Here is a 25,223-nt window from a genome sequence, read left to right as displayed (position 1 = left end):
GTGGTGATTTTTATATCCTTTGTTTTACACGTTTTATTGTATATTTTATTGTGTTTTAGGTTTTGTGTATTTTTTCTTCTGTGGTACTATTAAGAGTTACAGTTCTTCTGTGTTTGTCTTTAATGTGGCATCAGATAAACAACAAACTTTACAGTTTTTACTTGTATGTGAAAGAGACTTTGAGAAAAAGTTTTATTGAAGAAAAAAAAACTCACCTTTTTTACAAAAACATTAAATAATCTGATATTTTCATATTTACATTTTATTATGTACAGTAAAACCATCTGTGTGAGTCCTTTCACAATAAAAGTCCTGGGAATATCAAACAAAAAAAACTGCCAGCTCTTCTGATTGGTTAATATCAGTCTTCTTCCTCATTGACTGCTGCCGGCTGAGTGGGTGGAGCCTCGTCCTCGGAGCTGGTCTGTCGAGCCGCCGTCCGAAACAAACGCATCAAGTCCCGAAACCGGCGAGAAACCTGTAGGTATGAGGAAGAGTTACTGACCCGGTCAGTCAACCAATCACAGAGTACAGAAAGCAACCAATCACCTCGCTCGGAGTCTTGTTGCCGAGCAGAGTAGAGACGGCCTGGAACGTGTTCTGATTGGCTCCTTCCTGCTGACACATCGTCAGAATCACTCGATCGGCTTCTCTGAAAACAGGCGACGACGACAACAGGGTTAAATTCAGTCTGTTCCTCCTGCTGCTCCTCCTCAAGAGGAGGCCTGAGGAGGAGAGAGGAGGCCTGAGGAGGGACATTAAAAAGACCCCCTCAAGAGGAGGTCCAGTAGGAGGCGTACCTGGTCCAGAGGATGACTTTCTCTCCACTCGCCGTCAGGGAAATGTTCTTGGCACAGACCGGGAGGTCAGGAGGAGGACTTGGCCGAGGAGGAACAGAGGAGGAGGAGCAGACAGAGGGGGAGATGGAGGAAGTGGTGATGGAGGAGGAGCAAATAGGAGATGTGATAGAGGAGGAGGAGACAGAGGAGGTAGCTGAGGTAGAAGGGAAAATGGAGGAAGAGATCGAAGGAGTGGAGATCATGGAGGAGGTTGTGGTGGAGGTCATAGAGGGGACCATGGAGGAGGTGGTGGTGGAGGTCATAGAGGGGACCATGGAGGAGGTGGTGGTGGAGGTCATAGAGGGGATCATGGAGGAGGTGGTGGTGGAGGTCATAGAGGGGACCATGGAGGAGGTGGTGGAGGTCATAGAGGGGACCATGGAGGAGGTGGTGGTGGAGGTCATAGAGGGGATCATGGAGGAGGTGGTGGTGGAGGTCATACAGGGGACCATGGAGGAGGTGGTGGAGGTCATAGAGGGGACCATGGAGGAGGTGGTGGTGGAGGTCATAGAGGGGATCATGGAGGAGGTGGTGGTGGAGGTCATACAGGGGATCATGGAGGAGGTGGTGGTGGAGGTCATACAGGGGATCATGGAGGAGGTGGTGGTGGAGGTCATAGAGGGGACCATGGAGGAGGTGGTGGTGGAGGTCATAGAGGGGATCATGGAGGAGGTGGTGGTGGAGGTCATAGAGGGGATCATGGAGGAGGTGGTGGTGGAGGTCATACAGGGGATCATGGAGGAGGTGGTGGTGGAGGTCATACAGGGGATCATGGAGGAGGTGGTGGTGGAGGTCATAGAGGGGATCATGGAGGAGGTGGTAGAGGAGGAGGGGTTAGAGAGAATGGAGAAGGCGCTGCCGTCCCCCATCACCTCCTCTCTCCTGCTCCTCTTCACTGTCGGACTTTGCTTCTTCTCGATGGTCTTCCTCTCCTCTTCATCGTCATCCTCCTCTTCCTCATCCAGCTCCTCCTCCTTCTCGTCGATGAGAGGGAACGAGCCTTCCCATGATGCACCACTTCGTTCTGTCGACAGAATCAACATGTTTAGTAATACGGCGTACGTGTCTGGACTGTCGTCGTCCCCCTTCAGATCCAGGTCTTTGTTACCTGGTTCATCGTGGGCGGAGCTTATCTGAGAGTACAGAGGGTCCAGACTCTTCATGGCTCTGGATACGCCCCCTGAGACCTGGGTGGGATATTGAACAGGTGAGACGGGTCAGGTGAGGCTCTCTACCTGTCTCACATTCACAGCTGTTGAAACGTGGAGGACAGACCTTGTTGCCGTGGCAGCGAGAGCATTCTTTCCTCCTGTGTCCACGGATCTTAGAGTCACGGCAGAGGCAAGGCCAGTCTTTATCCGACCAATCACAGTCCTAGAACACACGCAACAGTCTTTATCCGACCAATCACAGTCCTAGAACACACGCAACAGTCTTTATCCGACCAATCACAGTCCAGGAACACCCGTAACAGTCTTTATCCGACCAATCACAGTCCTGGAACACACGCAACAGTCTTTATCCGACCAATCACAGTCCAGGAACACACGTAACAGTCTTTATCCGACCAATCACAGTCCTGGAACACACGCAACAGTCTTTATCCGACCAATCACAGTCCAGGAACACACGTAACAGTCTTTATCCGACCAATCACAGTCCAGGAACACACGTAACAGTCTTTATCCGACCAATCACAGTCCAGGAACACACGTAACAGTCTTTATCCGACCAATCACAGTCCTAGAACACAGGTAACAGTCTTTATAGAAGAAGTCCATGAGTGAAAGCCCACTAAAGGTACCCCTTCATTGTGTGTTACCTTGTAGTCCCTGTGGGGGGCCATCTTCCTCCTCCGGCGCCGGCTCGTCATTGGTTGGATCTTAAGCCCCTCCTCTTCCTCTTCAAGCTCTGGGAGCGTCACTTCCTCGAAGCCGCTGCCGGTCACGCCCCCTGACACGAGGCCGACGCCCTCTCCGCCGTCTGACCCGCACCCTCCTTCATCCGGCCAATGGGCTTCTTCGAACTGCCCCGGGCGAGCAGCAGGTGGGCGGAGCTCATCGAAAAATACCCAGAATTCAGCTTGTAGATGGGTGTGGCCTTTTAGCAGCGTGGCCATTTGAAGCTTTAGCTAAAGTACAATGATCAATATCATGAATAATCAGTTATTGATAATGGTTAAACTGGTGTCTGTTCTGTTATTGATAATGGTTAAACTGGTGTCTGTTCTGTTATTGATAATGGTTAAACTGGTGTCTGTTCTGTTATTGATAATGGTTAAACTGGTGTCTGTTCTGTTATTGATAATGGTTAAACTGGTGTCTGTACTGTTATTGATAATGGTTAAACTGGTGTCTGTACTGTTATTGATAATGGTTAAACTGGTGTCTGTTCTGTTATTGATAATGGTTAAACTGGTGTCTGTTCTGTTATTGATAATGGTTAAACTGGTGTCTGTTCTGTTATTGATAATGGTTAAACTGGTGTCTGTTCTGTTATTGATAATGGTTAAACTGGTGTCTGTACTGTTATTGATAATGGTTAAACTGGTGTCTGTTCTGTTATTGATAATGGTTAAACTGGTGTCTGTTCTGTTATTGATAATGGTTAAACTGGTGTCTGTTCTGTTATTGATAATGGTTAAACTGGTGTCTGTACTGTTATTGATAATGGTTAAACTGGTGTCTGTTCTGTTATTGATAATGGTTAAACTGGTGTCTGTTCTGTTATTGATAATGGTTAAACTGGTGTCTGTTCTGTTATTGATAATGGTTAAACTGGTGTCTGTTCTGTTATTGATAATGGTTAAACTGGTGTCTGTACTGTTATTGATAATGGTTAAACTGGTGTCTGTTCTGTTATTGATAATGGTTAAACTGGTGTCTGTTCTGTTATTGATAATGGTTAAACTGGTGTCTGTTCTGTTATTGATAATGGTTAAACTGGTGTCTGTTCTGTTATTGATAATGGTTAAACTGGTGTCTGTTCTGTTATTGATAATGGTTAAACTGGTGTCTGTACTGTGGGCGTACCTCGTCGATGCTGGTTGGACTCAGGTCTGGACCGGTCTGCAGAGCTTTGATGATCTTCTGATAATGTGACGGATTATCTCCAAAACTAATCTCTAACTGTCGCAGGAAGCGACGGCTGCGTTCAAACGCCTGCTGCTCTTCAACCTGCAGTCGGGACAAAGTTACATCAGTGATCGGTTATAAGTAATCAATAACGTATCTATCAATTATACAGAACTACTAGTTATGATGTTCACTGACTTCAGTCAGAGGTTTTATTCACAGGAAACATTTCAGCAGGTTGAACCAGTTACTGTGGACTTCTTACAAACACCTGCTGTGAGACACCGGTGATGTAGAGCTGCAACAACGAATCTATAACATCGATAAAAATCGATTATTAAAAGAGTTGGCAACGAATTTCATTATCGATTCGTTGTGTCTGCGATTATTACGCCACTCAATAAGTGGCGGAGATGTGTGAGTGTTCACAGCAGCAGAATAACGGAACAGGACTCCGGTTCTGTAGCTGACGCTGACCGGCGTATAAACGTTGCCGTGACGACACCGGAAGTTGATTTATGTGATTTGTATTATTTTCGCGTCATTCGATCGCAAACGATCGCGTTTGGTCGCGATCGCCAGAGACCTCTTCACCGCGTTTGGTCAAACGCGATGAACGCGGCCGGTGTCTCCGGGGACTATTTGTGTTCATTCGCGTGCATCACGCTGGACGCGCCGGAGAGGGGGCGGGGCTTATCGGCCTGAAAGCCGTTCACTGATGGATCAGCGAGTGTCTAAACCCGCTGAACCCCACTCCTGATATTAGTCCACTTATTATTTTAAATAATGACTTTAACAGCTCAGTGATGTTCAACCTGTTTGTGCACTTTGTGAAGATGTGTTGCTCTGTGAATGTGCACTGAGGCTCTGTTTCTGATTAAAGGGTTGGAAATTAATGCTTTTTAGTTTTTTGTTTTTTGTATTCGATTCATCGATTAATCGAACAAATAATCGACAGATTAATCGATTATTAAAGTAATCGTTAGTTGCAGCTCTACCCGTGATACACCTGTACTGCTCACCAGTCCACACTGCAGCGCCTGCTCAGGATGTAGGAATGCGGCGAAGTCCCGGAGGAGGTCTGTCCGGTCTCCCAGGATGCAGCGCAGCTTCCTGAACAACAACATCACTTCCTGTCCGTCTCCCACCTGCTCAAAATCGCTCAGCAGAGCCACAAACTCCTCCACCTGCTCAGGTACGTCCTGCAGCGCCTCACGCACCTGAAGACACACGGCGAGAAAGGTTCAACGCTGTTTGTTTCCTTTAATGTGTGATAGCGACAACCAATGAGATGGTTTGGATTCCCTCAGGGGAAAAGAAGCTGTTAGCAGCTCATGCTAAGCTGTTAGCGCCAACTCAACTCTGTAGAAACCTTGAAGACGCTGATGATCGCAGCCCAAAGTGTCTCAAACCGAGCTACACAACACTATTCCAGCCAATCAGCTGTGAGGGTGTTTAGTTCTGGTGCATATAGAGAAATGTATAAAGATGTATGAAGACTCCACCGTTAACAACAATAGAAACCATGTTCAATATAATCTGATGATGGTTTTCTTCCTCTTCCACTTTCTACTAAAACTTGACCAACAATACAGGAAGGACGACTAAATATGATGAAAAGCTGACCAGCACAAAGACTTTAGGTCGGTCCACTCAAAGAACAATAATTATGAACATGTTGTGGATGGTCGACACCACAACCTGTTCATAGTGCGGTTTGATGAGACTAAAGATGTTCATAATGAAGTGCTTCACTCTTAATGGTGGCTGCTGTGAGCTCATTGAACCTTTTGTGCATCGTCATCGTTTGTGGCCTCACCCGGTTGAGGTAACTCTGGGCGAACGCGACGTCTTTGCTCTCTCTGTGCGGGTCGTTGTTCAGGATGTTTTCGTCGTACAGCAGCAGCAGCTTTGCGGCGTCTTTGCTGTGACGCTCCTGACGACTTCTCCTCAGACCGCGAAGAGGTCGGCTTCGACCTGCAGAGAGAACACGGACTTTAAAAAACACAGTAAGGAGCCATTTAGTGAAGCAGACATGTCTACCAGAGACGGCTCTGACCTCGTCCTCGTCCGGGACACCTGCCTCCTCCTCCTCTGGGCGTCCCCTCCCCTGATGGCATCTCCTCGTCTCCTCCCACCTTGCTGCTCCTCCTTTCTCCTTTCTCCTCCCCTTTAGGCCCCTCCTCTTCCTCCTCTTCCTCCTCCTCCTGGGAGCCGGGAGAGGTCGGTGAGTGGTCCTCCTCCGAGTCGCCGTCTGCACAGAGCCGCCGCTCGGCCGCCAGCCAGGTCAGCTGCTTCATGGTCTCCTAGAGAGGTCAGAGGTCAGCTGCTTCATAGTCTCCTAGAGAGGTCAGAGGTCAGCTGCTTCATAGTCTCCTAGAGAGGTCAGAGGTCAGCTGCTTCATGGTCTCCTAGAGAGGTCAGAGGTCAGCTGCTTCATGGTCTCCTAGAGAGGTCACAGGTCAGCTGCTTCATAGTCTCCTAGAGAGGTCTGCTTCATGGTCTCCTAGAGAGGTCAGAGGTCAGCTGCTTCATGGTCTCCTAGAGAGGTCAGAGGTCAGCTGCTTCATGGTCTCCTAGAGAGGTCAGAGGTCAGCTGCTTCATGGTCTCCTAGAGAGGTCAGAGGTCAGCTGCTTCATGGTCTCCTAGAGAGGTCAGAGGTCAGCTGCTTCATAGTCTCCTAGAGAGGTCAGAGGTCAGCTGCTTCATAGTCTCCTAGAGAGGTCACAGGTCAGCTGTTCATAGTCTCCTAGAGAGGTCAGAGGTCAGCTGCTTCGTGGTCTCCTAGAGAGGTCAGAGGTCAGCTGCTTCATAGTCTCCTAGAGAGGTCACAGGTCAGCTGCTTCATGGTCTCCTAGAGAGGTCAGAGGTCAGCTGCTTCATGGTCTCCTAGAGAGGTCACAGGTCAGCTGCTTCATAGTCTCCTAGAGAGGTCTGCTTCATGGTCTCCTAGAGAGGTCAGAGGTCAGCTGCTTCATAGTCTCCTAGAGAGGTCAGAGGTCAGCTGCTTCATAGTCTCCTAGAGAGGTCACAGGTCAGCTGTTCATAGTCTCCTAGAGAGGTCAGAGGTCAGCTGCTTCGTGGTCTCCTAGAGAGGTCAGAGGTCAGCTGCTTCATAGTCTCCTAGAGAGGTCACAGGTCAGCTGTTCATAGTCTCCTAGAGAGGTCAGAGGTCAGCTGCTTCATGGTCTCCTAGAGAGGTCAGAGGTCAGCTGCCTCATGGTCTCCTAGAGAGGTCAGAGGTCTGCTTCGTGGTCTGCTAGAGAGGTCAGAGGTCAGCTGCCTCATGGTCTCCTAGAGAGGTCAGAGGTCTGCTTCGTGGTCTGCTAGAGAGGTCAGAGGTCAGCTGCTTCATGGTCTCCTAGAGAGGTCAGAGGTCAGCTGCTTCATAGTCTCCTAGAGAGGTCACAGGTCAGCTGTTCATAGTCTCCTAGAGAGGTCAGAGGTCAGCTGCTTCATGGTCTCCTAGAGAGGTCAGAGGTCAGCTGCTTCATAGTCTCCTAGAGAGGTCAGAGGTCAGCTGTTCATAGTCTCCTAGAGAGGTCAGAGGTCAGCTGCTTCATGGTCTCCTAGAGAGGTCAGAGGTCAGCTGCCTCATGGTCTCCTAGAGAGGTCAGAGGTCAGCTGCTTCATGGTCTCCTAGAGAGGTCACAGGTCAGCTGTTCATAGTCTCCTAGAGAGGTCAGAGGTCAGCTGCCTCATGGTCTCCTAGAGAGGTCAGAGGTCAGCTGCTTCATGGTCTCCTAGAGAGGTCACAGGTCAGCTGCTTCATGGTCTCCTAGAGAGGTCAGAGGTCTGCTTCATGGTCTCCTAGAGAGGTCAGAGGTCAGCTGCTTCATAGTCTCCTAGAGAGGTCAGAGGTCAGCTGCCTCATGGTCTCCTAGAGAGGTCAGAGGTCAGCTGCCTCATGGTCTCCTAGAGAGGTCAGAGGTCAGCTGCCTCATGGTCTCCTAGAGAGGTCAGAGGTCAGCTGCCTCATGGTCTCCTAGAGAGGTCAGAGGTCAGCTGCCTCATGGTCTCCTAGAGAGGTCAGAGGTCTGCTAGAGAGGTCTGCTTCGTGGTCTCCTAGAGAGGTCAGCAGGTTACCTGTAACTCAGGAACTGACAGCACCGACTCCTCTGAAGCCGATGACATCACTTCCTCCTCATCTTCATCCTGCGTGAGGTCATCAAAATCCTCCTCCTCTTCGTCCTCGCCCGGTCGGTCCTGATCTTCATCCTTCTCCTTCTCTCCATCCTCGTCCCTCTCTCCTCCTCCCCCCCCGTCGTCCATCTGTCCCTCCTCCTCCTCCTCTCCTCCCCCGCCTGCTTCCTCTTCTCCACCTCCTCCTCCTCCTCCTGCACCTCCCAGATCTCTCCCCTCTTCCTCCTCTCCACCAGTGTTTTCTCCTCCGTTCAAACTGGCCACACCCAGAGCAGTCCAGTTCTCCTCCTCGTCTCCTGCACAGGACGACGGAGGACTCAGTGTTGATGTTGAAGCTGAACTCTCCTCCTCCACCCGTCTCTCCTCCAGTGGCCTTGTGGACGTGTGCTCCGCTTCCTTTCGCTCCTCTGTGATTGGTCTGTAGATCTCTCGCTCCAGAGCGTGCTGGGAGTTGACAGTGGGCGGAGCCTTCACCATCTGCAGCAGGAAGTACCCCGGCTTCACGGGGTCAGTGGAGCAAAGCATTGTGGGATTTGCGGTGTCCGGGTGGGCCAGGGAGGGGAGGGGGAGGAGGAGGGGCGTCCTCCGACTAATAGGAAGGCAGGACTGGATAAAGTCTGCACACACTGGGTGGGCGGGGACTGCATGCACAGCAGCCAATGGGGCGGCCCCAGAGTCAGGAGGTGGAGCAACAGCCGGGGAGCCAGAGAGCAACGTCACACCTGGAGGAGGAAGGGAGAGGAAGCCGACTGGCTGCACGTCCACCTGTCTGTCTGCCGCCGTCTTCGACTGTCTCTCTGTCTGCCCGTCAACCGGCGAGTCCATCGCCTGTCTGTCTGCCGGGGCTTTGGCGAGCGGCAGCAGAGATGCATTGTGGGCCAAGGTGAAGAGACGTCTGTGTGGGGGTGGAGGCAGATGGGCCGACTTCTTGAGCCAGTGGGGGTGGAGCCTCAGGGTGCATCCAACGGGGAGGGAGGGGGGGTAACAGGTGGAGGTGTGTCGGGTCTTCTGGATGATCAGCTGACTGTTCTGCAGGTGAGAACCAAAAGAGAACCACAGTTAGTAAAGTCGAGGGTGACTGTAGAACTGAACATTATTCTGTAATGTTTCCAAACAAGTTGCTCTCATTCCCACGATTTTTACTCTTCATTCACCATTTTTGGTCAAAACGTAGGAAACGTTGTGCCGGTCGCAGACATGTGTCTCTGGAATCCAACAGACTTACACATGCGGCTCAGGGAGCCTGAAAGCGACATGAACTCAACCAACGGCTCCATTAGACTCCATGTTAAATCTGACCAAAGGAAGCAGACGCTACCAGTTTACCATCGTACTCTGAAACAGAGCGTTAAAGCAACTCTGTGGTGTCGACCTGTCAATCACTGTGTAGCCCCGCCCCTAAAGCATCCCCTGCTTTATGGTCTGTGTGACTCTAAATGGACCATCATTCACTAAATGAACATCATGCTGTATTGAAGAAGACTTGAAACTAGAGATTGAGACCATAAACTCATGTTTACAATGTTTACTGAGGTAATAAATCAAGAGAGAAGTAGAGTCATTTTCTCATAGACTTCTATACAACCAGAGGAGTCGCCCCCTGGTGGACACTAGAGAGAATGCAGCTTTAACACATGAATTAGAATTAGTCTGTCCAACCGTGAGCCAGTTGGGCATGTTGGCAGTGTTTCTGTCCACCGGGGGGCGCCGGTCTCCAGGCTCAACTCTGCTGCAGGCGAGCGGCAGCGGGGGGGCAACCGTCTGCGTCAGGAACATCTGAAAAAACACGACGAGAAGACAAAACTTTTAACTACAACTGTCCGACTGCAGAGGACATGGTCACAGCTGCTGCTGATGTCAGTCAGTGTGTGTGATGATGTCACAGCGATGTCACAGTGATGTCACCTTGATGACGTTGCCGCGTGGTGCTCTTGGGCCGCTCATCTCTCTGATGTGTTTCCTGAAGTTCCATCGAGTCTTACAGAGCAGGTAGGAGCTGATCAGCTGGTCCGACTGGATCGTCCCCTCGAAGTGCTTCAGACCCAGAACAATCAGCCTGCACAGAGGCATGATGGGAAACGTTATTGTTATTGTACAATACATATATATCTATATCTCTCTATATATATATATATATATATATATATATATACACAGCAGTGGTGGCCGTCAGGGCCTGCAAAGCCTTCTCTGCTGGTCTAAACAGAATCACAAAGTTAGAGCTATTTTATAATTTAATAATGTTTCTTAAATACACTACATGTATCATAATTTATATAAATATTTGTCTCATTATCTCATGTTCTCATTGCACAGCTACTGTGCTCCTCAGCTGCTCTGCTTCAGTGCAGCTTGTTTTAAGTAGAGCTTTGATCCAATCAGAGTTCACCTCTGTGTCTCTAGGTAGAAGAGAGGCCCCAGGCCTGCAGACTCACCAGTGAATCCATGTGCAGGTTAAGTGAATGGGGACGATGTTGTTGATCGTCATAGTGTTCAACCAATCAGATCTTTAGTTTGACATGTTGGGCGTATTCTTTGACGTGTCAGAGCTGCTAGCTGGCCTACAGCTACGTCAGCATTACGTGCAGCGTGATTGGTCAGTAGGCTAGCGTGACTGTTGTGAAGCAGGAGCAGCTAGCAGAACTTAGTAGTAGTAGGACAGCACTGAAGGCCAAGGTATAAAATGCACGGCCCGCCACTGATATGCAGTATATATATATATATGTGTGTGTGTACTTTGTGTGTTAGTGTACGTGTACCCGTCCTCTCCTGCAGTGTAAAAACTCCGGTGGTGTCGGGGGTGGATGGCGGGGTCCAGGCTGCAGACAGGAAGTAGTTCTGGGTACAGGAAGACGGGACGGGTGGCAAGCAGCCAAGCGGCATCAGCGGGCAGCAGAGGGAAGGCGAGGCCTAAACAAAGCCAGAACCACAACTAGAACAAGCTGCTGGAGCAACCAAACATTATCAGAAACATAAGATTTCCCTCCTTACTGTTGGTAGCAGGTGTCATCCTGGGGAGCCAGCGTCTGGAGGTAGCAGGAGGAGCAGGAGGAGGAGGAGGCTGTGCTCTCTGCTCCACCTCCTGAAGGAGATTCAGTGCCCCCTGCAGGTTACCCACTCTGAAACTGCTCGGGAGGAAAACCTCCTCCCGACGGCTGGCAAACTGCTGCAGCTCCTCCTGGAGGGACAAGAGGTGTTAGTGTTTACTAACCAGGTAGTGTTAGTGTTTACTAACCAGGTAGTGTTAGTGTTTACTGACCAGGTAGTGTTAGTGTTTACTAACCAGGTAGTGTTAGTGTTTACTGACCAGGTAGTGTTTACTAACCAGGTAGTGTTTACTGACCAGGTAGTGTTAGTGTTTACTAACCAGGTAGTGTTTACTAACCAGGTAGTGTTTACTGACCAGGTAGTGTTTACTGACCAGGTAGTGTTAGTGTTTACTAACCAGGTAGTGTTAGTGTTTACTAACCAGGTAGTGTTTACTAACCAGGTAGTGTTTACTGACCAGGTAGTGTTAGTGTTTACTAACCAGGTAGTGTTAGTGTTTACTAACCAGGTAGTGTTTACTAACCAGGTAGTGTTTACTGACCAGGTAGTGTTAGTGTTTACTAACCAGGTAGTGTTAGTGTTTACTGACCAGGTAGTGTTAGTGTTTACTAACCAGGTAGTGGTAGTGTTTACTGACCAGGTAGTGTTAGTGTTTACTGACCAGGTAGTGTTAGTGTTTACTGACCAGGTAGTGTTAGTGTTTACTAACCAGGTAGTGTTAGTGTTTACTGACCAGGTAGTGTTAGTGTTTACTAACCAGGTAGTGTTAGTGTTTACTGACCGGGTAGTGTTAGTGTTTACTGACCAGGTAGTGGTAGTGTTTACTAACCAGGTAGTGTTAGTGTTTACTGACCAGGTAGTGTTAGTGTTTACTGACCAGGTAGTGTTAGTGTTTACTAACCAGGTAGTGGTAGTGTTTACTAACCAGGTAGTGTTAGTGTTTACTGACCAGGTAGTGTTAGTGTTTACTAACCAGGTAGTGGTAGTGTTTACTAACCAGGTAGTGTTTAGTGTTTACTGACCAGGTAGTGTTAGTGTTTACTAACCAGGTAGTGGTAGTGTTTACTAACCAGGTAGTGTTAGTGTTTACTGACCAGGTAGTGTTAGTGTTTACTGACCAGGTAGTGTTAGTGTTTACTAACCAGGTAGTGTTTAGTGTTTACTAACCAGGTAGTGTTAGTGTTTACTAACCAGGTAGTGGTAGTGTTTACTAACCAGGTAGTGGTAGTGTTTACTAACCAGGTAGTGTTTAGTGTTTACTAACCAGGTAGTGGTTAGTGTTTACTAACCAGGTAGTGTTAGTGTTTACTAACCAGGTAGTGTTAGTGTTTACTAACCAGGTAGTGTTAGTGTTTACTAACCAGGTAGTGTTTAGTGTTTACTAACCAGGTAGTGTTAGTGTTTACTGACCAGGTAGTGTTAGTGTTTACTGACCAGGTAGTGTTAGTGTTTACTGACCAGGTAGTGTTAGTGTTTACTAACCAGGTAGTGTTTAGTGTTTACTAACCAGGTAGTGTTTACTAACCAGGTAGTGTTTACTGACCAGGTAGTGTTAGTGTTTACTGACCAGGTAGTGTTAGTGTTTACTGACCAGGTAGTGTTTACTAACCAGGTAGTGTTAGTGTTTACTGACCAGGTAGTGTTAGTGTTTACTGACCAGGTAGTGTTTACTAACCAGGTAGTGTTAGTGTTTACTGACCAGGTAGTGTTAGTGTTTACTGACCAGGTAGTGTTTACTAACCAGGTAGTGTTAGTGTTTACTGACCAGGTAGTGTTTAGTGTTTACTAACCAGGTAGTGTTTACTAACCAGGTAGTGTTAGTGTTTACTGACCAGGTAGTGTTAGTGTTTACTGACCAGGTAGTGTTTACTAACCAGGTAGTGTTAGTGTTTACTGACCAGGTAGTGTTAGTGTTTACTGACCAGGTAGTGTTTACTAACCAGGTAGTGTTAGTGTTTACTGACCAGGTAGTGGTAGTGTTTACTAACCAGGTAGTGTTAGTGTTTACTAACCAGGTAGTGTTAGTGTTTACTAACCAGGTAGTGGTAGTGTTTACTAACCAGGTAGTGTTTAGTGTTTACTAACCAGGTAGTGTTTACTAACCAGGTAGTGTTAGTGTTTACTGACCAGGTAGTGTTTACTAACCAGGTAGTGTTAGTGTTTACTGACCAGGTAGTGTTAGTGTTTACTGACCAGGTAGTGTTTACTAACCAGGTAGTGTTTAGTGTTTACTGACCAGGTAGTGTTAGTGTTACTGACCAGGTAGTGGTAGTGTTTACTAACCAGGTAGTGGTAGTGTTTACTGACCAGGTAGTGTTTAGTGTTTACTGACCAGGTAGTGGTAGTGTTTACTAACCAGGTAGTGGTAGTGTTTACTAACCAGGTAGTGTTAGTGTTTACTGACCAGGTAGTGTTAGTGTTTACTAACCAGGTAGTGGTAGTGTTACTAACCAGGTAGTGTTTAGTGTTTACTAACCAGGGAGTGTTTAGTGTTTACTAACCAGGGAGTGTTTAGTGTTTACTAACCAGGTAGTGTTTACTAACCAGGTAGTGTTTAGTGTTTACTAACCAGGTAGTGGTAGTGTTACTAACCAGGTAGTGTTAGTGTTTACTAACCAGGTAGTGTTTAGTGTTTACTAACCAGGGAGTGTTTAGTGTTTACTAACCAGGTAGTGTTTACTAACCAGGTAGTGTTTAGTGTTTACTAACCAGGTAGTGGTAGTGTTACTAACCAGGTAGTGTTAGTGTTTACTGACCAGGTAGTGTTAGTGTTTACTAACCAGGTAGTGGTAGTGTTTACTAACCAGGTAGTGTTTAGTGTTTACTAACCAGGTAGTGGTAGTGTTACTAACCAGGTAGTGTTAGTGTTTACTAACCAGGTAGTGGTAGTGTTACTAACCAGGTAGTGTTAGTGTTTACTAACCAGGTAGTGTTTAGTGTTTACTAACCAGGGAGTGTTTAGTGTTTACTAACCAGGTAGTGTTTACTAACCAGGTAGTGTTTAGTGTTTACTAACCAGGTAGTGGTAGTGTTACTAACCAGGTAGTGTTAGTGTTTACTGACCAGGTAGTGTTAGTGTTTACTAACCAGGTAGTGGTAGTGTTTACTAACCAGGTAGTGTTTAGTGTTTACTAACCAGGTAGTGGTAGTGTTACTAACCAGGTAGTGTTAGTGTTTACTAACCAGGTAGTGGTAGTGTTACTAACCAGGTAGTGTTAGTGTTTACTAACCAGGTAGTGTTTAGTGTTTACTAACCAGGTAGTGGTAGTGTTACTAACCAGGTAGTGTTAGTGTTTACTAACCAGGTAGTGGTTAGTGTTTACTAACCAGGTAGTGGTAGTGTTACTAACCAGGTAGTGTTAGTGTTTACTAACCAGGTAGTGGTTAGTGTTTACTAACCAGGTAGTGTTTAGTGTTTACTAACCAGGTAGTGTTAGTGTTTACTAACCAGGTAGTGGTAGTGTTTACTAACCAGGTAGTGGTAGTGTTACTAACCAGGTAGTGTTTAGTGTTTACTAACCAGGTAGTGTTTAGTGTTTACTAACCAGGTAGTGTTTAGTGTTTACTAACCAGGTAGTGGTAGTGTTAATAACCAGGTAGCGTTAGTGTTTACTAACCAGGTAGTGGTAGTGTTTACTAACCAGGTAGTGTTTAGTGTTTACTAACCAGGTAGTGTTTAGTGTTTACTAACCAGGTAGTGGTAGTGTTAATAACCAGGTAGCGTTAGTGTTTACTAACCAGGTAGTGGTAGTGTTTACTAACCAGGTAGTGTTAGTGTTTACTAACCAGGTAGTGTTAGTGTTTACTAACCAGGTAGTGTTTACTAACCAGGTAGTGTTTACTAACCAGGTAGTGTTTACTAACCAGGTAGTGTTTACTAACCAGGTAGTGTTTACTAACCAGGTAGTGTTAGTGTTTACTAACCAGGTAGTGTTTACTAACCAGGTAGTGTTTAGTGATGCAGGTTTCGTGGTTCAGGGCGTCCACATGGCGACACAGCAGGTGAACCTGAGTCAGCAGCTGCACATGCTGGAAGAGAGAGAGAGACGCATTCTAGTCTACAGTCAACAAAAACATGAAAGGCTGACACTATGTGAGACAGTAGAGGACTCTATTGGGGGACATCAGAGGACACTATGTGAGACAGTAGAGGACCCTATTGGGGGACACCAGAGGACACTATGTGAGACAGTAGAGGACTCTATTGGGGGACATCAGAGGACACTATGTGAGACAGTAGAGGACTCTATTGGGGGACACCAGAGGACACTATGTGAGACGGTAGAGGACTCTATTGGGGGACACCAGAGGACACTGTGAGACGGTAGAGGACCCTATTGGAGGACACCAGAGGACACTATGTGAGACGGTAGAGGACCCTATTGGGGGACACCAGAGGACACTATGTGAGACGGTAGAGGACCCTATTGGGGGACACCAGAGGACACTATGTGAGACGGTAGAGGACCCTATTGGGGGACACCAGAGGACACTATGTGAGACGGTAGAGGACCCTATTGGGGGACATTATGTGAGACAGTACACTACCTGCTGTATCTGCTGCTGCAGCTGTAGTTTCTGGGTGTAGTCCAGGTGGAGGACTTGGTGGACGCGGCTCTGCAGCACCAAGACAGCACTGACGGCGTCCGGTTGTGGGCCGGGCGTGTCCTTCTGGGCCACGTTGTCACGTTGATGGTTGGTCGTGTCCTGCAGGGCTCTCTTCTGCTGCAGAGCTTCGTACTGTCTCCTGACCGTTCGCCGTCGCTCCGTCAACATGTCGGCCAACGGCGCCTCGAAACTACGGAGAGCAGAAAGGGACAAAACAGACGTCGCACAGGAAGCACTCGATACAAACGTACGACGTGTGAAGACGGACACGGGATGTCTCCTCTCAGCTGGATTCTTCTTCGTGGGTTCTGTGTGAAGAAGAAGCAGCAGCAGAGGACGTTTCTCTTCCTCCTTACCCAAGCAGTCACAGCACTTCTCTGCTGCACCGTCCCAAAAGGAGGATTTATGTCACGGTGTGGATGCGTTCGTGTACACGATGAGGTTGGACCGGTGTCAAAACTTTAAAACCAGGACTGGACCGGTGTTTTATCACTAGGCGTCACTCTGAATCAGCAGCGTCATGAGACTGAGGGCCTTTCTCAAACCCCTTCACTCTCTAAACCCTCCACTCAGTGAGAGCTTCACATAGAGTCCACCATATAGTGGATGTGAACTTTTTGAAGCATCTAGTTCTTCGTTTTGTTCGTCGCCATCTTGTTTTTTTTATCAACCAGTGAACAGGAAGTGACCACATCTGGACTGAGGAGGAGTGACGTAGAGACCTGTCAATCACTGTGTAGCCCCGCCCCTAAAGCATCCCCTGCTTTATGGTCTGTGTGACTCTAAATGGACCATCATTTACTAAATGAACATCACGCTGTATTGAAGAAGACTTGAAACTAGAGATTGAGACCATAAACTCATGTTTACAATGTTTACTGAGGTAATAAATCAAGAGAGAAGTAGAGTCATTTTCTCATAGACTTCTATACAACCAGAGGAGTCGCCCCCTGGTGGACACTAGAGAGAATGCAGCAACAGCGTTTTGTGGTCGTCACGTGACGTACAAATGTAGTTCTGTGAGACCACCTGTACAAACATTTAATATTGTCAGCCAGAACAACTCAAAAGTTAAATTCTATTCAGGGTCAAGTATCTAGTTTAGAGACGCTGGACGTGTTCATTAGATTGTTCGGTGTTGTATATATTTACAGGGAAAACCAAGCAGGAGTTAAAAACGAGATGATTACAAAAAGACAAATGCCACCAAAGAAGCACGGGAGTAAGTTTCATTTCATATCTTCACTTTCTCTGTATTTTGTACATCATTTTATTCTTAATGCTGTAAACCTTCCTGATACATTTGATGCAGTTTTTAAATAGAAATATTTTTTATATATATTTTATATTGTCATAGTACTTTTTTTCTGTTCTATATTTCTGTTTCTTGTTTATGCACCAAAGCAAATTCCGAATAAACCGAATTGATGAAATGATTTTTCTCCATAACGAGGCGAATCTACCAGCTTCCTGTTACTGGTGCAGCTTCCTGTTAGTCCTGAGTTTAACAGTTCCTTCTTCACATGAAGCCATGGTTATGAAACGCTATGACACTTCCTGTTTCCACCAGAGAGAGGGAAGTTTCATGCAGCTATGAGAGTTCAGTCTGTCACAGAGTGGGGAGGGTCCGGTTTGAGAAAGACCCTGAGAGACTCCAGTCCACTCGAAGCCAGTAAACACTAAATAAGAAGTCTAAGTCTATTAAGTTTATAAACAAACTTAATATCATACTAATCATGTTGTCATATTGATTTTTATTAACGCAACACAAGCTGGATTTAGTGCCGTGACGCCGGCGGTACAGGCTGCTGATGTAAGCTACTTTTTAATTTGCCAGAACCAGACCAGATCAGACCAGATCAGATCAGATCAGATCAGACCAGACCAGACCAGACCAGACCAGACCAGACCAGACCAGATCAGACCAGACCAGACCAGACCAGACCAGATCAGATCAGATCAGACCAGATCAGATCAGACCAGACTAGACCAGACCAGATCAGACCAGATCAGACCAGATCAGACCAGACCAGACCAGACCAGACCAGACCAGACCAGACCAGATCAGACCAGACCAGACCAGACCAGACCAGATCAGACCAGACCAGATATCAACATAACTGTGATGATGTGTTTGTGTAGTTGTATGACCTCCCATCATGCATTGGGACTCTTACCGTAAAGCCTGGGGGATGTTGAATTTTGGTCCATTCTGTGATGGCACCTCCTCCTCAGCTGCCACATCCTCGTCCTGCTCCTCCTCCTCCTCCTCCTCCTCCTCAGCTGCCACCTCCTCCTCCTCCTCCTCCTCCTCCTCCTCCTCCTCCTGGAGCTGTACATATAGCTGACATCAGTGTAAACGGCCTTGTTGATCAAACACTTCCTGAACTAAGGAACTAAAACCAGACTCCTTGTTTGAGTTGAAACTCAGCAGGAGAAATGTAACAGATGTTTGAAGGAAACTGTGTTTGAGAGGAAACATGAAAAAGACTTGTTTATAAATGAACCCCAACAATTGTGTGACAATGACGTTTGAATCAATACTGAAAAACGCCGCCAAGTGTAAAAAGAACTCGCAAAGAAACAACAGGAGAAAGTTTCAGTTTCTCTCATTCACTCAAACGTTGTTCGGAAACTTCTCTTCAGTCCTTCAGTCACAAAGTCACGAAACATCACGACTCTTGACTAAGTCCCGACCCTTGACTAAGTCCCGACCCTTGACTAAGTCACGACCCTTGACTAAGTCCCGACTCTTGACTAAGTCACGACCCTTGACTAAGTCCCGACTCTTGACTAAGTCACGACCCTTGACTAAGTCACGACCCTTGACTAAGTCCCGACTCTTGACTAAGTCACGACCCTTGACTAAGTCACGACCCTTGACTAAGTCACGACCCTTGACTAAGTCCCGACTCTTGACTAAGTCACGACCCTTGACTAAGTCCCGACTCTTGACTAAGTCACGACCCTTGACTAAGTCACGACCCTTGACTAAGTCACGACCCTTGACTAAGTCACGACTCTTGACTAAGTCACGACCCTTGACTAAGTCACGACTCTTGACTAAGTCACGACCCTTGACTAAGTCACGACCCTTGACTAAGTCACGACCCTTGACTAAGTCACGACCCTTGACTAAGTCCCGACCCTTGACTAAGTCACGACCCTTGACTAAGTCACGACTCTTGACTAAGTCACGACCCTTGACTAAGTCCCGACTCTTGACTAAGTCACGACCCTTGACTAAGTCCCGACTCTTGACTAAGTCACGACCCTTGACTAAGTCCCGACCCTTGACTAAGTCCCGACCCTTGACTAAGTCACGACCCTTGACTAAGTCCCGACTCTTGACTAAGTCCCGACTCTTGACTAAGTCACGACCCTTGACTAAGTCACGACTCTTGACTAAGTCACGACCCTTGACTAAGTCACGACCCTTGACTAAGTCACGACCCTTGACTAAGTCCCGACCCTTGACTAAGTCACGACCCTTGACTAAGTCCCGACTCTTGACTAAGTCACGACCCTTGACTAAGTCCCGACTCTTGACTAAGTCACGACCCTTGACTAAGTCACGACTCTTGACTAAGTCACGACCCTTGACTAAGTCCCGACCCTTGACTAAGTCACGACCCTTGACTAAGTCCCGACTCTTGACTAAGTCACGACCCTTGACTAAGTCCCGACTCTTGACTAAGTCCCGACTCTTGACTAAGTCCCGACTCTTGACTAAGTCACGACCCTTGACTAAGTCACGACCCTTGACTAAGTCACGACTCTTGACTAAGTCCCGACCCTTGACTAAGTCCCGACTCTTGACTAAGTCACGACCCTTGACTAAATCCTGACTCTTGACTAAATCCTGACTCTTGACTAAATCCTGACTTGTTCTTAGATCCCGACTCTTAACTAAGTCCTGACTCGTCACAAAGTCTCGACTCACCATCGTGAATCATTCGTAGAAATCATTAGAAACACAAGCTGGTAAAAATCAACTCACTGTATCAAAGAGCTCCTCCAGCAGCTCATTCACTTCCTTCTCTGAAAAAGAAGAAGTGTTAACACAGAGGGGAGGACAAAACAAAACACACAGGGTCTGTGGACCCCGAAAAACTCCTCCGGGCCTTGACCTAGACCCAGTCTACAATACATACTGGTGATCTGGACTGCACGGTCCGTCCTGTAGTCCTCCAGATCGGGTTCATCTTGGTCATCCAGGAAGTTGTACTCTGGGTCGTCATCGTCATCAGCTTCCTCTGAGAAAACAAGCAGATTCAATAAAGCCCTCTGAAGCAAATTTGTGATTTTGGGCTATACAAAACTAAAATAAATTGAATTGAAAAATCATCTGTCTTCATCTAAACAACAAAGACTGTCTCAGATGACTTGTCAAAGCTGTAACTGGGAACTTCTTTTAGTTCCAATATCAGAAACTGTCTCCGGCTGACAGACGAACAACGAGCACACTATGGATTCCACCACAGCTGGAAGATCATATAAATAACAGTATCAACAGTTCAGAGACACATCTGAAGGGATAGATCCTGATTCATAATTAAACCTGAGAGTGTACTGAAGCCTCAGTGCTGCACTGTGAATCAAACTCAAGGGATACACGTTTTACACTTAGACCGGAATGTATTTACATCTGACCTTCACTGTCGGGGGCCATGAGGCCCTGCAGCCACTTCGTCCAATGACGGTCCTCCTCCCGCTGGGCGGCACTGTCACCGTACATGTCAGCAGTGATGTCTGGGGCCAGAAGCGCCGCCTCCAGCTGACCCAGAGGAACGTTAACCAGACGAAGTTTGGAGCGCGTACGGTACGCCAAACAGCTGGAGCCTTCATGACTACCATCATCATCAGCTTTTCTGTCCAGAGACTGAGAGACAGACAGTAGAGAGAGACAGGTAGTCAATCAGACAGACAGGTGCATAGAGGTGGGCGGGTGCTGGGGAGTGGGGGGTGGTTGGGTTACCTGGTTATAGGTGTATGCAGGGCTGCAGTCAAGCTCCTCCTCCACAGCATTCAGTCTCTCCAGGAAGGAAGACTCCGGAGCAGTGAGGAGGTGATGAGGAGGGGAGGTCATCAACTGTTCCCCCAGGCGTTCTGGAGATCTCTATAAAAGAGGTCAGAGGTCAGGGTTCCCACAGGGGTCGGTTACCTGCAGGAGGTCAGGGGGTCGGTTACCTGCAGGATGTCAGGGGGTCGGTTACCTGCAGGAGGTCAGGGGTCGGTTACCTGCAGGAGGTCAGGGGTCGGTTACCTGCAGGATGTCAGGGGGTCGGTTACCTGCAGGAGGTCAGGGGTCGGTTAGCTGCAGGAGGTCAGGGGTCGGTTACCTGCAGGAGGTCAGGGGTCGGTTACCTGCAGGAGGTCAGGGGTCGGTTACCTGCAGGAGGTCAGGGGTCGGTTACCTGCAGGAGGTCAGGGGTCGGTTACCTGCAGGAGGTCAGGGGTCGGTTACCTGCAGGCGGTCAGGGGTCGGTTACCTGCAGGAGGCCAGGGGTCGGTTACCTGCAGGAGGTCAGGGGTCGGTTACCTGCAGGAGGTCAGGGGTCGGTTACCTGCAGGCGGTCAGGGGTCGGTTACCTGCAGGAGGCCAGGGGTCGGTTACCTGCAGGAGGTCAGGGGGTCGGTTACCTGCAGGAGGTCAGGGGTCGGGTACCTGCAGGAGGTCAGGGGTCGGGTACCTGCAGGAGGTCAGGGGTCGGTTACCTGTCGGGGTTCATCTGGCCTCTGATCTGCCAATAGTTTGGGTTGAGAGCCCTGATGCTTTTTGAGAGGTGAAGCCAAGCTGTCTGCATCACTGAGGAAGGTCTGCACACACACACACACACACACACACACACACACACACACACACACACACACACACACACACACACACACACACACACACACACACACACACACACACACACACACACACAAAGTACTTTACATCATCTGAACAGTCTGAATGTAAAACAGACACTAAAGGTCACAGAATGACCCACCTCTTCTGCCGTGTCTTCCTCCTCCTCCTCATCGGGACAATACTCTTCATCTGACGAGTCTTCATCCTCCTCAAGATCAATGTCAACAAACTGAGGAGGCTGCAGGAGAGAAAGACAGAACAAAATAAGTCATTGCTTCATAAAATGTATTTTATCTTTGGCCGTAATATAACATGAACATTAATGCCAATAAAGTTAATTTGAACTGAACAGACAGACCTTGGCCGTGGCTGCGTTCAATGCTGACAGACTCCAGTTCAGTGGCTGTAAGCAGACAGACAGATAAAGGACAACCAGATTAAACAGACTTGTTTTGAAAGTTGAAAGTATCAGAGAGGATTGTGGGAGATTGAGTTCACCTGTCCCTGCTGAACGGCCTGTTTCAGTCTGGATCGAGTCATTTTTGGCTCCTGATGGAAGAAAGAAAACACAGTTTATAGTGAACAGAGTACCTGAACAGGTAGAGAACAGAGTACCTGAACAGGTAGAGAACAGAGTACCTGAACAGGTAGAGAACAGAGTACCTGAACAGGTAGAGAACAGAGTACCTGAACAGGTAGAGAACAGAGTACCTGAGCAGGTAGAGAACAGAGTACCTGAACAGGTAGAGAACAGAGTACCTGAACAGGTAGAGAACAGAGTACCTGAACAGGTAGAGAACAGAGTACCTGAGCAGGTAGAGAACAGAGTACCTGAACAGGTAGAGAACAGAGTACCTGAGCAGGTAGAGAACAGAGTACCTGAACAGGTAGAGAACAGAGTACCTGAACAGGTAGTGAACAGAGTACCTGAACAGGTAGTGAACAGAGTACCTGAACAGGTAGTGAACAGAGTACCTGAACAGGTAGTGAACAGAGTACCTGAACAGGTAGAGAACAGAGTACCTGAACAGGTAGTGAACAGAGTACCTGAACAGGTAGAGAACAGAGTACCTGAACAGGTAGTGAACAGAGTACCTGAACAGGTAGAGAACAGAGTACCTGAACAGGTAGAGAACAGAGTACCTGAACAGGTAGAGAACAGAGTACCTGAACAGGTAGAGAACAGAGTACCTGAACAGGTAGAGAACAGAGTACCTGAGCAGGTAGAGAACAGAGTACCTGAACAGGTAGAGAACAGAGTACCTGAACAGGTAGAGAACAGAGTACCTGAACAGGTAGAGAACAGAGTACCTGAACAGGTAGAGAACAGAGTACCTGAGCAGGTAGAGAACAGAGTACCTGAACAGGTAGAGAACAGAGTACCTGAGCAGGTAGAGAACAGAGTACCTGAACAGGTAGAGAACAGAGTACCTGAACAGGTAGTGAACAGAGTACCTGAACAGGTAGTGAACAGAGTACCTGAACAGGTAGTGAACAGAGTACCTGAACAGGTAGTGAACAGAGTACCTGAACAGGTAGAGAACAGAGTACCTGAACAGGTAGTGAACAGAGTACCTGAACAGGTAGAGAACAGAGTACCTGAACAGGTAGTGAACAGAGTACCTGAACAGGTAGAGAACAGAGTACCTGAGCAGGTAGAGAACAGAGTACCTGAACAGGTAGTGAACAGAGTACCTGAGCAGGTAGAGAACAGAGTACCTGAGCAGGTAGAGAACAGAGTACCTGAACAGGTAGTATACAGAGTACCTGAACAGGTAGAGAACAGAGTACCTGAACAGGTAGTGAACAGAGTACCTGAACAGGTAGTGAACAGAGTACCTGAACAGGTAGTGAACAGAGTACCTGAACAGGTAGAGAACAGAGTACCTGAACAGGTAGTGAACAGAGTACCTGAACAGGTAGAGAACAGAGTACCTGAACAGGTAGTGAACAGAGTACCTGAACAGGTAGAGAACAGAGTACCTGAACAGGTAGTGAACAGAGTACCTGAACAGGTAGAGAACAGAGTACCTGAGCAGGTAGAGAACAGAGTACCTGAACAGGTAGTGAACAGAGTACCTGAGCAGGTAGAGAACAGAGTACCTGAACAGGTAGTGAACAGAGTACCTGAACAGGTAGTGAACAGAGTACCTGAACAGGTAGAGAACAGAGTACCTGAACAGGTAGTGAACAGAGTACCTGAACAGGTAGTGAACAGAGTACCTGAACAGGTAGTGAACAGAGTACCTGAACAGGTAGTGAACAGAGTACCTGAGCAGGTAGAGAACAGAGTACCTGAACAGGTAGAGAACAGAGTACCTGAACAGGTAGTGAACAGAGTACCTGAACAGGTAGAGAACAGAGTACCTGAACAGGTAGAGAACAGAGTACCTGAACAGGTAGAGAACAGAGCTGCAGGACAAAGACAACATGGACACTTACAAACATCGGCAGGTTCTGAGTGTCTCTGATGGCAGCTTTCATCATGGCCACCACACGCTCATGGGTTATCACCTCCTGACAGGGGACACACAACATGTGACATGTCACACACAACGCGTGTGTGTATATATGTGTGTGTGTGTGTGTGAGACTCACGTGCAGGATGGCGCGCACGTTGCTGGACGTCAGGTTGTGTTGTTTGGACTTCCTGTCCAGGTCGATGTCCAGTCGTCCCAGTTCGTCCTCACTGGCCTCGCTGGTGACCGCGTCGACGGGTGGATTCAACCAAACTTTATTTAAACAGGATCCCACGTGTTCGCGTGCCATTGTGATGTCACAGTTTGCTACTTCTGTGTCACCTGAGACAGGTGTTCTCTCCTCTTCCTGTCTGGAACTTCCTGTACGAGACATCGGACACTTCCTGTCTAGTTTGAAGACGACGGTCTCTCCGTCCGTCCTCAAAGATTTAGACTGCAGAGGACAAATGTCCTCTTGGGCTGGACGCCTCCTCTCCATCTGCTGGAAGACATAACCCATCAATACAAGTACAGTATGTACCTCTGAGCTGAAGTACAGTATAAAGTACAATATGTACCTCTGAGCTGAAGTACAGTATAAAGTACAATATGTACCTCTGAGCTGAAGTACAGTATAAAGTACAATATGTACCTCTGAGCTGTAGTACAGTATAAAGTACAGTATGTACCTCTGAGCTGTAGTACAGTATAAAGTACAGTATGTACCTCTGAGGTGTAGTACAGTGTAAAGTATTATTTACGCTCTAACTCTAGTTTAGCTTTAATGCTAATGCTATGTTAATGCTACTTAAGAACCATAACAGAGAAAACACTCCTCATTTGTCTCTCTGTTGGTACAAACATAACTCAGTCAGCTCAAAGCTTTACAAAGACTTAATAATAATAATAGCAGTTAGCAGCTAGCCGTAGCTAAGCTAACACACAACTGAGCATGCGCAGTGACTGTTCCGTGTTTTTCATGTTGGAGGCGCCAAGTTTCAGCCGTAATAATAATAATAGTAAGAATAATAATAACACAGAACCGGAAGCATCGAACAACAGAATCTGTTATTTGTAATACAACTTAAAGATTTACCTTGAGACTGCCGTCAGTAGCCATCAGCTACTCCGTCATGTTAGCTGTGTTAGCTGCGTTAGCTCCTGCTAGCTCAGTTAGCCTCTCTGTTCCAC

The 25,223-nt window shown here is 47.6% G+C and overlaps 1 protein-coding gene across 1 annotated transcript; it reads right to left on the bottom strand.

Annotated features, from left to right (window-relative positions):
• Window positions 1–337: 337 nt before the first annotated feature.
• gon4lb (gon-4 like b) lies at window positions 338–25,223 on the bottom strand. The gene is made up of 29 exons (XM_079165260.1): window positions 25,129–25,223; window positions 24,172–24,534; window positions 24,016–24,090; window positions 22,072–22,122; window positions 21,932–21,976; window positions 21,713–21,811; window positions 21,432–21,533; window positions 20,692–20,832; window positions 20,367–20,595; window positions 19,868–19,969; window positions 19,714–19,754; window positions 17,891–18,021; window positions 15,654–15,903; window positions 15,048–15,134; window positions 11,049–11,235; window positions 10,817–10,967; window positions 9,963–10,113; window positions 9,717–9,833; window positions 8,001–9,086; window positions 5,973–6,219; window positions 5,733–5,890; window positions 4,936–5,133; window positions 3,872–4,015; window positions 2,662–2,970; window positions 2,115–2,213; window positions 1,948–2,026; window positions 801–1,863; window positions 550–652; window positions 338–478 (listed from the first exon to the last, which is right to left on the bottom strand). Exons 1-29 carry the CDS (start codon window positions 25,150–25,152, stop codon window positions 362–364), a joined length of 5,949 nt encoding a protein of 1,982 aa, XP_079021386.1. The 5' UTR covers window positions 25,153–25,223; the 3' UTR covers window positions 338–361.

The sequence above is a fragment of the Pholis gunnellus genome (assembly GCF_910591455.1).
Source record: "Pholis gunnellus genome assembly, chromosome: 8".
NCBI lineage: Eukaryota > Metazoa > Chordata > Actinopteri > Perciformes > Pholidae > Pholis > Pholis gunnellus.
The sequence above is the reverse complement of the archived record's forward strand: the minus strand, read 5'-3'. Positions and strand labels throughout refer to the sequence as shown.

Coding starts and splice junctions, on each gene's coding strand:
- gon4lb (XM_079165260.1), bottom strand. CDS start 25,152: ATGGCTACTGACGGCAGTCTCAAG. Junction 21,977..22,071: donor AGGCCGTTCAGCAGGGACAG/GTGAACTCAATC, acceptor GTCTGCTTACAG/CCACTGAACTGGAGTCTGTC. Junction 21,534..21,712: donor AGGAAGACACGGCAGAAGAG/GTGGGTCATTCT, acceptor GTGTGTGTGCAG/ACCTTCCTCAGTGATGCAGA.